Below are 17,320 nucleotides of genomic sequence, written 5' to 3'. Positions count from 1 at the left end.
GGGGAGCTGACCTGTGGTGCAGGATTCGAACCCACAGCTTTATCGCTGTGCCACGACGAATGGACAGTTTTAATGCAGTGAATGTAGGAAGAGACACAGAAAACCCAGAGTCCTTGATTTGAGCCTTAATGTGATTTATTTCACTATGTCTTATATCACAAAGAAAGTCTTTAAAAATGCAGACTAGAATTTTCTGTATATAAACTGTACACAAAAAGCAAGGCACTATACATTCTGATTCACCGAGCTGCTGCGTCTCCTCTCGTCAAAGTCAAACCGTTCAGTTACAACTCTGCTCTCGCTGAGTCAGAGCCACGTCACGGTCGAGCGACACGAGTTTCCTACACGGCCTGACAGCATCCGGACACTGTAGACAAAATAAAACACAACACCTGACATGACAGGATTGTTTTTTTTTTTTCTTTACATAAATACAAACGCATCTAAACACACATTTACACAAATGAACAGTACGCACACTTACAAACATTATATACAGTCGCACACACGCATACGTACACAATCATAGCATGGCACTCTGACACCGAGCGTCCACGAGAGGTGACGTTAAGTGTTCGGAGGAGACTCCAAAGACACACCATGTATGAACCAGAGCAAGGTGCAGTTTGTTTGTACCTTCGGTCAAACCACTTGAGTTTAGTTTTGTTACTTAATAACAAAGTTGAGAAGTAAAACGTGACTATAAGCAAGGCGAATGCGTCTCCGGGGCTCGTGTAGGTTTCTCCTCAGGTTCCGGTTCCTTCTTCGAGACTCTGTGACTTCTTCTGTCACCGGCGTCCTCACGAGGTAACACTAAAAGTTTAAAGGTTAATGTGACACTTCCTGTTTCTCCATCTGTGCTGTTCCACTCCTCACACGCCATCTTCGGTTCAAACTTAAAACAGTCCTTTGGCTTTCTTTAGGTTCACTTGCTTCCACCCTGGCAGACCTTCGTATTCCTCTCTCTTCATCTCCAAAGCTTTCTGTGACGGAACAGAAAAGAGACAAAAGAGTTCATGAATGAAAAAATGACGCAGGGAAATCCACACCTTGTTGGGTGAAGTTTAAACATTGAAGGTGTTTGAGTGTTTGACTGAATACTGTGGTAAAAACAGTTAGTTGTACCATCTGTGGTATTTTTGTTTACTGCTGATAAAAGGTCCAGAATGCAGAAGAAAAAAAAAAAACATAACCAGTAATAAGATTGTTTTAAATCTTTAAATTACAAACCCTTATATTCTTACCAGGGTAATTAAAAACATAGAGATTAAACTAAGAGGACAATTGGGAAAATATGCTTTAAATGACATCGTTTGGGATTTAATGAGAACTTTAACATGTCTGGTACATGTTTTTGTCTTTGTACTAATACACAAAAGCGTGTGATGTCAGAGTGAACGGTCAGTAAACCTCTGTGTGACAGTGTTATGGTCTCATGCCTCCATTTTGTGCTGCACAGACAGAGTGAGTCAGTCTGAGGTGACGGTGAATCACAAGTGCTTTTATTTACAGTACTGGGTGGAAGGTGATGTGTGTGTGAGTGAAGAGAGAAGAGCAGCAGCAGGAGAGAAGTGCAGGTACATGGAGGTGGTGTAGTGGAAGGTGTTGAGTGCAGACACCTCGAGGAGAACAGAGGAACCTAAGGCTGCACAATAAAACATCTTAATTATCGTAACTGTATCGTAACTCACGTCTTTTAATTTGTCTAATTTACAGCCTGTGAGAAACAGCTGATCTCTGAGCTGATTAAATAACAATATCTCTTCTAACGTCTGCAAAAAAAAAAATCACCTAATGCTTCAATTAATTCCATAAATAGTCACTGATTTGTTTTGGCCATTAAATGAAATAGTAAAAATCCTCAATATAAACCTCCCAGATCCTCTTGAATAAATAGCCTGGTCAGATAAATCCTGTGCAACAACCTGTGAAAACAACTGACTTTCTTTTTTAACATATTTAACAACTTAATTTGTGCCACTTTAGAGTAAATTTGCTGTCTAGTTACAAAACAAATAATCAACTTATTATTCCAGCTCTGACAAAAATTTCGAGAATTTAAAATAACGTTGTTGTGAGCATTTTGTGCGAATAAAAACAAATTGTACATTTTATTTATGTGTTATGTTAATACTCTTATTTAATTTGTATGTCTAATATATATATTTCTTCTAGCAGGAATGTTATCTCAGTGTGAGCCCTGAGTCCTTTTCTTTATTCTATCTGCTTTATTCTAACTTCCTGTGGCAGCAGCCGACGTAAAGGACTCGACCGACCGTCACGTCCCTCAGACTAATCACGGTGATGTTTTCAGACGTGACCGTTCAGTCGAGCACAAAACGCTCCCTCCACAACCAGCACCACACTTCAGAGACGGGAGTGTTACACAGTGAATCAGAGTTTTTTTAAATCACGCCAGGGAGAGAGACACAGTGCTGACATGCTGGAAAGAAGAAGAACAGGTCGCTGAGGTTGATAAAATCACACGAGTGGCTCCTCTTACCTGAATCCACCTACAACTTGGTCTGAAAAGTGAGAGTTAAATGGAGTTAGCATGGATGATATGAATGAGATGAGAAGATTTAGAAAACACCTTAGAATACAAACTATCTGTTTGACATAAACCTAAAATAACCTATTATGTGAATGACTGATGCTGTTTACTTGTGTTTGAAATGTTTGCTTTACATCGGATCATCTGTGTCTCTGCTTCAACACATCAAGTATTTTTACAGCAGCATATTGTGGGTAAGAGTCGATAATTTACTCAAATTGTATATGAGAATGTAAATGTTCAGACAATATCCAGAACTTTTCCAACCACGAGTAAACTGTGTGGAGAATGTCCAGGGGAGCACATGTAACAATTCAGCAGGAACATTTCCGGATCATTGGAGCAATCTGGTTTCAGTACTGACCTGAAAGTCCTGGTCGGACAGGTAGAGCTCCAGACGGAGGGGGTCGACTCCCTCAGGGAGCGGCCGGGCCTGGAGCTGATCCAGAGGGAAGGTGTTCTGACTGAGCCGGGCCAACACGTCCTCCACCAGGATGATCTGGTGACACACCTCTGCCTCCTGCAGCCACAAGACGACAACGCGCATGAAGCAGACTACAAGTGAGACGACACGTGTACATATTAAATCTGTGTGTGTGTGTGTGTTGCTGACCCGCTCTGTGATCTCAGCCACGTCCTCCCTGTGCTCCCAGCTGGGAAACATGTTGGTGAAGGTGAGCGGCTCCAGACCGGCGTGTATCAGATACGACTTCTGAGGTTTCTTCTCGTTTCTCTCTGAAGGAAAAATCAGCACAATATGTCTGACCTCAGATTTAAACAGTAAAATTTTTGTTTTACAGCATATTAGAAACATTCATGCAGCTACTTCCCGTTTCCGTACCTTTGCAGTACTGCAGCACCGTCTCCATTGCACACTTCCTGTCCGAGTCCCAGCGGATACGAGCCGAGCCGGTGTTCTCACTGTCCTGAGGCCACCAGCCCTGCCACAGGTAAACTTCATGGAAGTTATCCACCAGGAACAACGCTGTGATCGGAGGGAGGAATCGAATTTTACTCTTTCCTTGTAAAGTTTAATTGTCGCCACATGATCCACAAAGTGAGAGCATGAAAGTGAGATTATAAACTCTATTTGTGCCTCACCAGGTTGGGGTGCGTTGTACAGGTCTTCCTGCAGGAAAGGCAGCGAGCTGACCAGGTCCGGCGCTCTGGACAGGTGGAAGAACTCGGTCGCCACAAATTCTCCAGATGTGCTGCTCAGCTGGAAGAGTCGCGGGGTGAAGTTGAATTTACCGGGATCTGAAAAGAAAATCAGAAACCAACATGTAACGAGATACATCGTTCCTCCAAAACGTATTGTCTGATCTAAATGATCAGTTTGGATGTTTTTGTACAGTATTCTACAGTCTATGTAGAGAGTTAACTTCAAGAAACAGTTTCCTGCACCTTGCAGCATACAGTCGTACGCCTTCCTGTCCTTTCTGCCCAGAGCCTCCCAGAAGCCTGGAGGCTCCACCCCCTCATCACACTCATGGATGGTCACCTTACTGCTGCTATGGAGACCTGCTTCCAGGGGGCACCTGAGAGCAACAGGATGGAGAACATGAGGTCTCATGCAACCCAGTGGCGATCAGAGGCCAAACGTCCCTTGCTTGTGAAACTCACTGTTCTTTGATTTTGAGCGCAGCCGTGTTTCCCACGCCGCGCGTGTGAAGCTGCGTCTTGCAGCCGTGCCAAAGGTAGATGATGGCCTTGTTGATGTTCAGCAAGATCATGGAGGCCCTGGAGCGCAGGCTGCTGCAGTGGCACGCCACCTCCAGCAGGTGGCCTTCTACCGGCGCCTCGCCCCGGACACAGTACAGACGCCAATCACCTGAACACGGATCAGTGAATATGATCAGTGGAGTCACTTGGTGTCACAACTTAAATACACGTCGTCTGACTCTGCTGTTTCATATGGGCTGGATTTCTACTGTGTTTTATTTAATTGTCTTTAAACTGCTGCAGGATTGTCTGATCCATATTCTTTAAAAATAGACATTATATTCAAACTATAATGACCTAAATCCTCTTGTCTCTCTAGCTTACAGGAACACCTGATATATTTTGGCTAATATTTATATATATATTACCATTTTTTATATTCTATTCTGTTTTAACTGGTGTCTTAAAGGGAAAATGACTAAACTGGTTCAAAATAATGAATCTGTGTATTTTACGGACTGAATAACCCTTCTGCCCTGTCGCCTCCCTTGCCAATCAAAACTTGTAAATAATTTATAACATGAGGAAACAAGAGTTGAAACAATTACTCTGAGTGTTCTCCTCCTCCTCCTCCCTTTTGCCAGCATGGATGATCATCCCTCCGTTGAAGCACTGAAGGAAACACGGAGGCTCCTTCCCCTGCTGCACCTGAACCTGTAACACACAACATGGATCAGGAAAGGGGTTAGGGGGGGGTTTCTTATACTCATTGAATGTTGGTGTGAGCTCATAATGCTTCCTGATTGACTGATGATTAGTTTTCTCGTCTATCTTACCTGCGCTCCCCTCTCCTCATCCAGCTCCACCGTCATCAGGGCTGACGTCCCCTTCTCGCTGACGGTGGAGTGTCGGCCCTGCCAGAAGAAATAGCAGCATTTCTCTTTCCCCGGTCCGGTGCTCCTCGCCTCAGGGTTCTGCCGGCGACCAACTGGGACACACAAGCACAACAGATATAAGATATGTGCACTTATTACATAATTTCTAACATGTTAAGAATGACTTTGTTTTGATATTTGAATGCAGCATCACATTAGGAATCAGAGGCGGAGCGTAAATACTTTGTCACGAACCTGAGGTGCTGACCATGTGCTTCCACTTGACCACGTAGGCGTCTCCCTCGTGGAACTGACCAATGCTCTGGCGTGGGAGGCGGCTGTAGTCGAACTCCAGGATGTGCCAGACGTCCACCGACACCGTGCTGAGCTCCTGGATCCTCATGTGGTCCTCAGTCTCCACCGGACCGTAACCACGGCCCACGTTTACTCCGTCCAAGATGGTGGAAATGGACGACTGGAGGAAGGGAAGCATCAGGGTGGCGTCGTAGGGCTGGCACTCTCGCCCCGGGGCCTCCTGGGAGATACGGCCAGATCACAGATAGGATTTATTATATTATGAATATCAAGAGGTAATAGAACTGTGAGCCAGAGACAACAGGCAGAATCAGGGAGATTCATGTTTCTCTATGAAGTTTTGTCCAGCATTCACACAAAGACATGTGCTCCCTTATTCTGTTTTCAGTTCCAGTATGAAACAAACTGTCCTGGCCACATAAACTGACTGTGAGCCACAGTTTAATAAATAAGCAGATGGGTCTGTGATGTCTGTGACTCTGTGTAATTAAATGTATTATTCTTGTGATACAAGCGCTGGATCTGCACCTTCTGCTCAGGTACCAGCTCGCCGCCTTCCTTTGGTGTCACCGCCTTCGCTTCGGTCCAGTCCATGAACTTCTCCTTGAACAGGATTGTCTCGTTGTGCTCTGTCAACCTGCCAAATATCGCCCAATCAGGACGGCCCTGGCCCTTTCTGTGGGGAGTTACACAAAAAACAGACGCAGAGAAGAAGAGAAAGCATGATTTGACTTTCCTCCAGCGGATGATGTGTTAAATCAAAGTGTGGGCACTTGGTTTAGTTAGTTAATTCTATAAAACACACAGTGTCGTCAAACATTTTAAAAGCACGTGTGTGTATTCTCACCTGGGTATGAGTTTGTTGCAGCCGCCGGGGTCCAGCGGGTTGACGTCACAGCAGGTGTAATCAAACGTACCGTTCCAGAGGTGTTTGGCGAGCTGGAAGGCGACTTTCCTCTGGGCCAGAGTCACCTCCTTACCGTGCCACACGTACACCTCGCTGCCAAAGTCAAACACCAGCACCTGCAGCCGCAACAACAACGGGAAACAATCAACAAACACTGTACGGCCGTTCTAGTTTTCAGGAAGGTCACATGAGCTACATGAGCTATAAAACAACACAGATTTCTTCTCAACTTCTAAGCAACACACTCATCTATACTACACGCAAGTACATGAGTACATGATTCAAATTAGCAGGATTCTAAATAAGAAAAACTAAATCACAATATTCAGCCGTTCAGCTGCACATTGAGTATCACAGAAAGCCTGCAGAGTAGACACTGTGACAGCAGTGGATTCCCTGGTCTCAGACCCTTATAATATTTTTCAGCAGAAGCCGTGCACAGATGGATGTAGGAGGCGCTCGTCAACAAATTAAAACCTGAACCAAGCACAGAGCTCCTCGGAAATATTCTCATGATCAGAGGCTGTCACCTGAAAGATGACATCCATCTTCACGTAGTCTTATTAGACTCTTTGAGGGAATAACACTGTTTGAATCATGCTCAATTTTATTTGGCTCTAGTGGCGATAGAGAAAAATAGAAATACAGAGGAGCGACTCAAGATGTGAGTGACAGCAAAGATGAAATGTGCCACTTTATAAAAATGTAATAATAAAATCCATCAGATTATTCTTCTGAAATTTGTGACCAAGAAAGAAAAGATGCTTTCCCACAGACCTCTTTGGAAGCCAGCAGCGAGTTGTGAGGGACCTTCCCCCACTCTTCATCATCAGGGACCAGTTTGTCGTCCAGCAGCCTGAAGATACAGTTGGTTTCCACGATGGCGTTTTCAAACTGCTCATCCTCCTCCGGTGGACCCGCAGCTGTGGAACAACGAGAAAATAAAAAGACATGAAGCAACTATCAGAAAAACAGGAGGACCATTAAAAAATGGCTATGGAGCAAAGGCTTCAAACTTGTGTTCCTACGTTGATAAGCCGACTGTCCTCCTAAGATGGTCCAGAAGTGCTGGTGGTCTGGACCCTGTGGGTTCACTCCCTCCTCCACAGTCTGCACCTCGTTCGCCCTGCAGCCCATGTCCTTCTTGGTTTGGAGGAAAGTGGCCAAATCTATCGCCTACGGACGAGAAACAGAGATGCAGAGAGGGGAAGCTGAAATTAGATTTTTCTTGATTAACATAGGAACAGTGAACTGACAGAGAAAAGTCCTGGAGACAAAAAAATGCTGCTGTCAAGAGAAAAAACTATATTTGCAATCGTCTCTGAACGAGCAGACAGCGTAGACAAATAAATATTTATTATAGAGTGGGTGTAAAAACCTCCTTTGGGGAAATGGAAGAGCTGTGGACGAGGAGGGAAGATCACTCCTGGGCATATGTGCCAGCCTGTTGTGTGTGTTTGTGTGCGCAGGGAATCATGAATGAATCATCTTTGTTCAAATGCAAATATTGCGGCAGTGTCCTTCACAGACACAAAGAAAGGATTCCTATCTTATCTGTCACAGTTTGCCATAGTACCGGTGCGGCGCTCACCTTTGCCCTCTCGATCACATTTGAGAACTCTCCTATCCAGACGAAGCAGTGCTCCGGAGTCACCAGCAGGAAACAGTCTCCGCTGTTCAGCGATGACGCTCTCGGCTCCACTAATCTGGTCTGAACGTGACGACGACCTGGAAAACAAATTTCCTCATAAATTATGCAACATCTGGCAAAAAATCCACCGTCTACTTATCAGCTATTAGTCGTATCCCACATGTGGATATATTAGCAGTGAAAGGAGCCTCCAGCGGGTTCTATGAACGCATCCCAAACAATCAACTGCAGCTCAGCACAATCAACAAAGGTTGTGTGTTTACCTTTAACCTGCATCAGCATTAGGTTCTTGTACGGCACGGCGCTGTTGTTGGACATCTGCTCCGAGATGTTGACGCTGCGGAGACTCACGCTGCTGAAGTTCTCTTTACTGGCCAGACCTGCCAGAGCAGCTTCAGAGTACTCTGAGGTTTTAGTCACTGCAAAGAGAGAGGACAGGGTTTTACAAAAATAAGAAAGAAAGAAATAAGAAGAATAAAATAAATGTTATAAGATTCCTACTGTTACACTGCTACAGTATGAGTTTATGTATATATCAATCAAACTGATGGTTACTATCTTGTAAAAAAAAACCTGTTTCAAATTGACCACTGAGACTTTTTATTACAAACAAACGATTCTAGCAGTGTTTTTAATATCGTGCATCACCGGGTGTTTCTGGCTCCCCCCCAGACACACACACACACACACACATAAACACACAGTGTCGTCCTTGCACTCACTCTTCTCAGCCTTCATCCTCTTGCTCTCCAGCTGAGCCACGTTGAGCCTCTGCTCAGTGTACTCGTGTCTGATGTCCTCTCGGGCTGCCAGCTTCTTCAGAGGGTTTCTGGACGACTGCACGTTCCTGGACGGACGCACCGACCGCTTGTGCTGCACCATGGCTGAAGTTAACCTGGTGGGGGTGCAGAGCAGATGGATGAGGATAATGCAAAGTCCTTGTATTATTGAACATCTTGCAAATGCTGTACAAGGATAGGATGTCTGCTCGCTTGCTAAGCTAACCTCAACTAATTGATTGCTTAGTTTATTCTGGCATCCGACAGATTATTTCGATTTTTGCAGATTTAATAATATTTATGTTTATTGTTATTTTCTTAATTCAAGTTCTATTTGTATTTTACTTTTATTTATAGTTATTTATAATAAGGTTTATGGTTAACCTATAAAATATCCAACATCAATTACATTTCTCTGTCATAAGGGTTTGATAAAAACCTCTTGGGAATAATTGTCAATTTAAAAAAAATATAGATATTAGCAGATATATCGTATCAGAAATGTTTTACCCCCCCAATATTGGTATTGATATCAGTCGCGATCAAGTTAAAACTTTCCTGCCCCACATCTTTCTAATACAAATAGTCATAATGAGACATACGCAGTCTTCCACTGCAGCCGTCATTAGAGGATTTCTCCGTTTTCTTACTTGGGTCCCTGACAGCCGAAGATGCTATCGAAGTCCTCACTGATCTCGATCCTGGTGGGCAGGCGTGGAAACTCAGCAACGCGTCGGTAGAACTTGGAGAAGATTTCGTCGTCCAGCTTCATCACCTCCTTCACGGCCTTCTCAGTCACTGTTAGTGTTGTTTCCTGCAGACCTGCCACTGATCAACAGAGAGAAACAAGATTAGACTCTAATGCGATAAGAAAATCAATACGCACAAAGGAAACAGGCCAGAGAATGAGATTAATTAATGCTCAGTAAAAACCTCATTGAATAAATAAATTTAAACTTTACAGACTCTGTACATGTCTACAACAGGTGAAGATGACAGAAAATGTTTTTTAATAGAAATATGATATTGAAAGACAAACCTTTGCTATTGAGACGTCCCAAGAAACTCTCCAACTTGTCAAGCTTCTTATCCGATTCCATTTCGGGCCGAGCCTCAATTTCTGGAGATGAAATAATTCAATTTAGTGACATTTAAGGTTGTTAAGTTATCTGTGAAATGTTTTTTTGGCTTTAACTACATCTGTATAAGTATTGTGCAAGATCAAAGCTTGAATGACAGGGATTTCTTCAGCGGACAAGCTCATCATTCTCACCCTCTTGTGGTTTGCTGACAGCCGGCATGTTGCTCTTGAGTTTGGTGGACACTGGTGACAGGATGGGACTGATAACCGAGGAGGAGGCTGCAAGGCCTGACGACGCAAAGGACAGAAATTCACAAGAGATACGACAAGCTACGACAATATCTGAGAGATTTTTACATCAAATAGGTGCTATATTAATAAATAAAGAATAAATTAATGCACTTAACATTTTAGATTTCAGTTTTTAGTGATGTTGTTACATCGCAAACCAAATCACAATTTGTTCACCTACTATTTTTTTTTAAATAAGTGTTTGTGCACTGACCTTTCTTCACCATCCGTGCAGCCACCGTGTACTGGGTGGAGTCGTTGGCTGCTCCTCTGCCCTTCGTCCTCCAGGCATCCTCACGAGTGGAAATCATCAGTTTCCTCTCCTCAATGGTCATCTGAGCGTCAATGTCCTCTCCCACCTTCTGCATGGACGAGAGGAGATCAGACAAATGATCAGACCATCAGCGATTTATGAAGTTAAAGTGCCTGCAGGTTCAGCTGCATGCAAAACTCTCGGTTGGAGTCATTCGATAGGTTTAAAAACCCTAAAAGTAAATCATGGAGCCAAATGAGAAGCTTCCAAACAGCACAGCATCGACTCTACAACACTAAGAGAAGTGCATCGCTTCTGACACCGTCACTATAACTTCATGTGACTCCTCCGTTCACTCTGAAGCAATTATTCATGTAGTAATAGCATCAAACCGAGCAGATATAAAATGATTCGATGCATCGAAGCGTGCTGGGTACATGTCCTTCCATAATCCTGACTACTCCACGGTAAAAGTGATGGATGAACGCTGAACTCTACTCATGCTTTGGAAATCGAATCAATCTCAACAACTCAGATAGCGCCCTTCACCCGGGGGGCGGCCGCAAACCAAGCAGGAAAAATAAAAACGCCAGCACATGCAGCCCATTGGAGCGTGTCAGGCGCACGTCCTTACCTGACCGGGATGCTCAATATACTGACACTTTTGGCCAAGTGAGATAGGAGGAGAATAGGTGGAGGAGAAGACAGGTTCCTGGAGGATGCAGAGGTGGGCGGATAAGTGGAAGACAGGAAAGTAAAAGGGGGGAAATGGAAGAAAGAAAACATGAACATGCAGTTGATGGAAGAAAAGGGATGGATGCAAAGGTGAAAAGTCTGAGGCTAGAATCTGGGAACTCGCTGTACTTCTAAAGGTTTATCATATAAGTTCATATATGTGTTACTGTATCTTTAAGAAGTCACAAAGCTTTTCAAGATAAAGAAATGCCATAAAAAGTGTTAATGGCCACTAAGGTGCAAACTGTTAGTAATTATTTCATGCCACCTCAGATCTTCACTATATTAGATAATAAAGTGCTTTCAGAAATGTACTAAGTCGTCTGTGCATCTGGAAACTGCTCTTTTCAAACGTGAAGACTTTTTGTTCTCAAACCAAAGAAAGTTTGATTAAAAATTATGAGTTTGTTCTTTCATGAAACTGCATTTTTCTCTTTAACTGATATGAAAATGGCTACAACAGGATAATAATTGTTACAGGACCTCCTTATACAAAGATATGCCAACTTATTCTGAATTAGAACATTTGTCTAGATGGTTTTCTGAGAGTCAAAAAACTATTATTTAATGCCCCTTTAAGACTGAATCAGCAAAACAAAACAAAACAACTCCCCCGGCTCCAGAGAGCAGCATCACAGACTTGGAAGTAAAGATTCACAGGACGCAGACAGCGTCACACGGCATCCAAACAGAAGTGTGATTGGACAACACACGTGAAGCTGATTGGTTTAGGGGTCGGCGCTCGGCTGCCGACATTTCTTACCCAGAGCTGCTCGGACACAGACACAGCAGAGTAGTCCTGAACGACCACCTCTTCCTCCTGAGGGGTTAAAAACAGGGGAAGTACTCAGTCAGAGGGAGAAGGGGGGTCGCCATTGTTGCTCTAATGGGTTTAGGAGTGAGAGTGCCTGGAGGATTACTATCCAGAATACTAATGTGAGGTAAATGAGCTGCGGGAAACAAAGACACCAAAATCCTAAAATCAAAGGTTCACCAAGTTTATACATTTCACTCAAAACTAAAACTGATGTGTATAAATACAGGTTTCCTGGATATAATTTCTCTCGGTGAAATATGCTTTCAAAAAGTTATCACCTACTGAGGTTCATGTAAAAAGATAATTTATCAATTTATTTCCGACAACTTAGAATTCTACAAGTCAACTGTTTCTTATGTTTTGGTGTTTACAGTCTGTCGGGGCTGGACTGGGATCAAACCACACTTGGACTAAAGGGGGGGGGATGAAAGGAGCAGTTAGCTAAAAGAGCGTAGGACCGGAGCTGGCATGGCAAACGTGGAGGATGGGGGATGAAAGGTGGCCCAGGTGGTGTTTAGGGGCACTTTTATTCAGGGATGTACAATACAAAATGTATGTGTGTTACTGTATAAGCTTGTTGTTATTGTGGTTATTGTGGTTATTGACGATGCAGTGTGCGGAGACTGACCTTCTCATGGCAGGTCGGCTCCGGCTCCGGCTCCCACACCGGAGCCGGCTGCTCAGCGGACGCTACCTTCACCACTTCCTGCTTCTTGTTGATCCGGTTCTTCCAGTCCTCCTCACCACTCTTCTTCAGCAGCGCCACTCTGACAAAAAGAAGCCTATTACAATCCCTGTTGTCCTATTCTTGATTTGATTGTTTTAATTTCTGCACCCTGATCATGCTTTTGTTTTCAAGGTGGAGATTTATTCTTCTCCATAAACACTTTGCTCAGCTTATATTACAGCCATGTAAATCTAGAGAGAACTCAAGGTATGAAGAACAAACAGATAAAGAATCAACTGAACATAAACGGATTCCTGTATTTTAAGATAATTTCTTACAATGTAAATGTCTCTGGTGAAGTCAGGTTCAAACTGTCAAATCTATTTCACAATGTTTGTAACTAGTAATATATGAAAAGAAAGATATTTGTAATGAAAAATAAATTGTTTATTGTGCCACAACAGCGTTTACTGGGTTTGAAAACCACAGACAGGCTCAGTGATATTTGTTTTAATTTGTCTGTTATTTCCAATTTCAAATAAAAATGGCTGAATCTGACTTTGGTCACCAGGCCGTTTACATTTCCATTATTTCCATCAAGGTCAAAAGAAAAACATCCTTCAGGGGTTAAAAACCAGGTCAGATTTCTGCTCTGCATTAAAGAGAGGAGTCCAGACAGCACGAAGAGAACTGATGGCTGAGGGGTAAAAATAAAGTATGTCATCATCTCTGCTGCTTCAGTGTGGAGACTGTGGACTGAGCAGAAATGAGGACATTAAGACGCTTCCACTAAATCACAGAGGATTTCTCCGGTCTGTACAGGTCTGTTCCGGCAGTGATGCTAAAAATGAATCTCTCTCACCTCCAGAAAGGGAAGCGTGGGACAAACCCACATGAAGCTACTGTAAAGGAGAGCAGGCAGTTACTGCTGCCTGATTCTGTCAAACTGTGTAAATTTGACTCGGCCAACAAAACAAATCTGTTGGTTTCTCATCTTTGAGGAAATCTCTGTTTCCACCTTGTAGGAGGACGAGCTCCGGAGGGATCCTGGATATATAACAGTTGCTGTTGAAGCACCAGATTTTACTTGAGAATCCCACAGTACACGGACAGTAACTAAGCTTCAGTCACCACTCACCTCTCCCGGATGGACATCTGTTTGCTGGACATGCCGTCACACAGTAGATCTCCAGAGTCTGTGGGGGACAGCAGATCTCCAGACTGGATACTGTCCCTGCTGAAGTCCTCACTGTTGTCCAGGGGCAGGGACTGGGACTTGACCAGGGCCTTGGGGAAGGACTGGGGCTTGGGTGGTGTCTGTGGAGGCACCTGAGGTTTGGGCGGAGGCTGGGGGGCGGTCTGTGGGTAAGGCTTAGGAAGAGGCTGGACGAATCCCTGAGGTTTGGGCTGAGTTTGAGGGGACTGGGTGAAAGGTTTCGGATATGTTGGCGGGGGCTGGGAGTGCTGGGAGTACGGCTGGGGCTGGATGATGGACAGTGGTTTGGGCTGGGACGCAAGAGGCGGCTGTGTGAAGGGTTTCGGAAGAGTTTGAGGAGGCAGGTTTACAGTTTGCTGCTGCTGCTGCTGCTGGCTGCTGGACACGTGAGACACTGTCCTGGAGGACACTTTAGCTACCAGTGGCCTCAGTGGTGCAGAATGATCTGAAAGAAAAGGATGCAATATGGTCAAAATTAAAACACAGCATTGATTTTGATTGAGCATAGCATTGTGATCGCATCCATTTTAAACTTTTGACAGACACGTTTCTGTTGCAGCATCTTTAACGCATCAAAAGGAAAAATTAGAAACACATTATGACAGAAACAGTTGTTTTTATGTATTATATAAATCAAAATATGCAAAACCTTAGATATGATCATTTTGGATCCAAACATGCGGACAAAGACAAGTCCATCATGTCCGTGATTATATAGTATAGATCTCTGGAGACATTAACTTACATGTGCACATTTACCAATGTACACAGATCGATATCAGATTACTGACATCCCCTGTGCAACCAGTACTCATCCCTTAAACACATGCATACACATGTGCAGTAGGTTTGTTTGGAAAACTGTAATTAAAGCATGTATGTGTCTGCATTAATTACACTGTGCATGTGGACATGAGGAATCTTCTATTTGAGAAAAAAGTAAAGCCTTTTCATCATCATCTAAGTTGTAAGTCTTTTCGCTGACGTCAGGCCTGAAGTGACGAGTGCCAGGGAATCTGTGTAAATCAGTGCAAGTCCTCCCAACCTCATAGTATAATGGACTAAACTTTGGTTAAAATCTACCCATGCAGAAGTAAATAAGAGAACAGCCTGCAGACAAGGCTTCCATTGTGTCCTTTCTGTCCTCTACCTGCTTCATATAAGTGCCGGCCAATTGTTCTGGACTCTCTCGCTGAGTGCTCTCATCTCTGTGTACTATTTGTGTGCATGCATGGGAAAAGACCACCCCTGGACACATTCTGCATTAGCACATAAAAACAGGTCAGGCCTATTATACTGTACTATGAGCACGAGCGTGATCTGGTGCAAGGGGACCGCAGCCCTCCTTTCTGCCACGACAGTCACAGTTCAATGGAGAGATCTTTGCTGTGTGTTCACTGACCATCAGCACGTCAGGAAACAGCTTCCTGGAGCTTCCTCCAGACAAAGGGAGCCACGAGGCAAATGCATGGAAAAATATGCTAATTAGATGCAGGCTGAGACGTCTCTCTCTCCTTTATACACACACACACACACACCCTCTCCCACTGTGTGAGCCAAATCAAATACCCCCAGCTGGGAAAAGTGTGTGTGTGTGTGTATATGAGTGTGTGTGTGTGTGTGTAGTCTGCAATCATGCGTGGGAGCCGGCTGCATAAGACAATGAGGATAATGAAAGCAGCCTCTTCCCTAGACATTGCTTCCTCTTTTTTGACGCTCCCTTTCTCTCTCTTCTTTTTTGTCCTCTCTCTTTTAATCATCACACATCTCTTTGTAGCCTCAGCTGTAGCTTTCATTTCATTATCTTTTCTCCATCTCTCCATCCCTTGTCTGTCTAAGTTATCAGTGCAGCCTCTTACCTGAGACGCCTGCCTGGCTCCGGCCACTGCTCCTCTCCTGCTCCCGTGTGGAGGAGCTGTGCACGGCTGCAGCCTCTCTCAGGTAGCCTCCTCTTCCTCCTCCCTCTGGATCTCTGTCTGCAGCTCTCCAGCTGGACAGAGGCTCTGACTCGGCCCTCCACAAAGAGGGCTCGGCAGGGTGCTGATGCTGGGGATGCTGATGCTGCCTGCCGTCCCAGTCCTTGTCGGGGGAGTGCAGCCTCTCCTTAATGTTGCCGCCTTGGCTGTCTTCTGTAGCTCCTCCCTGCCGTCTACCCCTAACCTCCTCCTCTTGATACTCCCTCCAGCCCTCCTCCACAGCCTCCCGCTGCTGCCTGTGACCAGCAGTGGAGATGGGAGCAGGAGGAGCCCCCACTCTCTCCTGGCTCTCAGGGAGGAGAGGGGAGGAGGTGAGCTCAGGCTCAGGGTGGCCGGGGTCCCCGCTCTGGGTCATGGAGAAATACCTTAGCGCTCTCTCCTGGTGGCTGCTGGTGTTGCTGGAAGCCTGTTGTTGGGCAGGGATGTAGGGGATGGCGGTGGACTTCCCTGGACGGAGGCCGTCATCGTCACAAACACTGCTGCTGCCTGGCTTAATGGTTACCGTGGCGACAGCCGCTTGGGAGGTGACTGCTGCCACCGATCGAACCAGGGACGCTGACAAAGGCTCCACTTTGATCTCGCCTCCGTTCTTCAGCTGTAGGAGCAGCAGGAGACATGTCAGAGAAGTCAGGATGGATCGAATCACAACGAGGAGCGTCTCTATAGCAACTCTGTCATTCACAAAATGGCAGCAAGAAGCACAGACACTAAATATGTAAGCTATATCATTCATAAACTATTTTAATCACAAAAGCAGGAATGCCAGAATGAACTAAGTTAATAAAATGAATAAATAAGTAACAGTCACATGAACATATACTGTTGCTGTTTCCCTGTGCAAGGAACAGTAGCTAAATTTAAACTGGAGCTGTGTGGTATCACACAATAAATTACTATTGCACTGATAAAGTGACAGAAAAAGTTACTTTTGCCACTTTCAGACAATATTCAATAAGTATGATTAATAATCAGATCTCTAAGACAAAGACAGACAGCAGTAATGTCTGTTTGTTCACAATATTGAATTACTTACCTGTAATTCAGCCTTGAAGTGCAGAACATGCAACATTAAAGCTGCATCACTATGAGCTTTCATATTATTTTACTGCATAATGAAATGTGACCCATATTTCTCTTCTCCTGTAGTTACTCTACGCAGCAAAGAGTTGTAGTTTTCCTCATTGTTCAGTGCAACAACCAAAAGGTTTGCAAAACGCAGCCGTTTGTACGATGCTCAAACTCCACACCAAAATATCAACTGATCTTTTGGTTGCAGTTCTAGGCCAGATCCACCCACACTCATTCCCTGGATAAGCATTTTCTTTGCTAGTCTATTCAGGTTGTGAGGAGGCCTGAATAAAGTAGCCTGCACCATTTGCCTTCGAATATCCCATGCTTGTTATACAACAAACAAGCATGTCACAGAAAAGTAAGCAGCAGAAGATCAGCAAAGCAACTTGAACTTTAAATCAATGCCAAATTACGTCTACGTCAAAAACTCAATTTCAGCCTTAATGTACACACTTGAACTAAACATTAAA

General features: G+C 44.3%; 1 protein-coding gene across 12 annotated transcripts in view; it reads right to left on the bottom strand.

Moving 5' to 3' along the window:
• Nucleotides 1-117: 117 nt before the first annotated feature.
• The window catches only part of LOC118117514 (supervillin), a 35,857-nt gene continuing 18,654 nt past the window's right edge, over nucleotides 118-17,320 (bottom strand). For 9 of the 12 annotated variants that reach the window (XM_035169790.2, XM_035169789.2, XM_035169791.2 and 6 more), the window contains 26 exons: nucleotides 15,663-16,374; nucleotides 13,726-14,248; nucleotides 12,549-12,687; nucleotides 11,867-11,923; nucleotides 11,003-11,080; nucleotides 10,330-10,477; nucleotides 10,017-10,112; nucleotides 9,783-9,863; nucleotides 9,394-9,571; nucleotides 8,687-8,859; nucleotides 8,228-8,383; nucleotides 7,905-8,041; nucleotides 7,342-7,489; nucleotides 7,091-7,236; nucleotides 6,254-6,429; nucleotides 5,935-6,082; nucleotides 5,347-5,626; nucleotides 5,053-5,204; nucleotides 4,825-4,930; nucleotides 4,178-4,385; nucleotides 3,959-4,092; nucleotides 3,656-3,811; nucleotides 3,396-3,539; nucleotides 3,168-3,289; nucleotides 2,919-3,074; nucleotides 118-983 (listed from right to left, as the gene is read on the bottom strand). In XM_035169790.2, coding sequence (XP_035025681.2) covers nucleotides 897-983; nucleotides 2,919-3,074; nucleotides 3,168-3,289; nucleotides 3,396-3,539; nucleotides 3,656-3,811; nucleotides 3,959-4,092; nucleotides 4,178-4,385; nucleotides 4,825-4,930; nucleotides 5,053-5,204; nucleotides 5,347-5,626; nucleotides 5,935-6,082; nucleotides 6,254-6,429; nucleotides 7,091-7,236; nucleotides 7,342-7,489; nucleotides 7,905-8,041; nucleotides 8,228-8,383; nucleotides 8,687-8,859; nucleotides 9,394-9,571; nucleotides 9,783-9,863; nucleotides 10,017-10,112; nucleotides 10,330-10,477; nucleotides 11,003-11,080; nucleotides 11,867-11,923; nucleotides 12,549-12,687; nucleotides 13,726-14,248; nucleotides 15,663-16,374 — 4,641 coding nt within the window. In that variant the 3' untranslated portion in view covers nucleotides 118-896. Of the gene's footprint in view, nucleotides 984-2,503; nucleotides 2,526-2,918; nucleotides 3,075-3,167; nucleotides 3,290-3,395; nucleotides 3,540-3,655; nucleotides 3,812-3,958; nucleotides 4,093-4,177; nucleotides 4,386-4,824; nucleotides 4,931-5,052; nucleotides 5,205-5,346; nucleotides 5,627-5,934; nucleotides 6,083-6,253; nucleotides 6,430-7,090; nucleotides 7,237-7,341; nucleotides 7,490-7,904; nucleotides 8,042-8,227; nucleotides 8,384-8,686; nucleotides 8,860-9,393; nucleotides 9,572-9,782; nucleotides 9,864-10,016; nucleotides 10,113-10,329; nucleotides 10,478-11,002; nucleotides 11,081-11,866; nucleotides 11,924-12,548; nucleotides 12,688-13,725; nucleotides 14,249-15,662; nucleotides 16,375-17,320 lie in introns of all 12 variants that reach the window. The other 3 variants (XR_004697795.2, XM_035169793.2, XM_035169794.2) reach the window with 3 other exon arrangements.

Source organism: Hippoglossus stenolepis, chromosome 11 (genome assembly GCF_022539355.2).
Source record: "Hippoglossus stenolepis isolate QCI-W04-F060 chromosome 11, HSTE1.2, whole genome shotgun sequence".
NCBI classification, from domain to species: domain Eukaryota; kingdom Metazoa; phylum Chordata; class Actinopteri; order Pleuronectiformes; family Pleuronectidae; genus Hippoglossus; species Hippoglossus stenolepis.
This window is presented reverse-complemented; position numbering and strand designations above follow the sequence as displayed.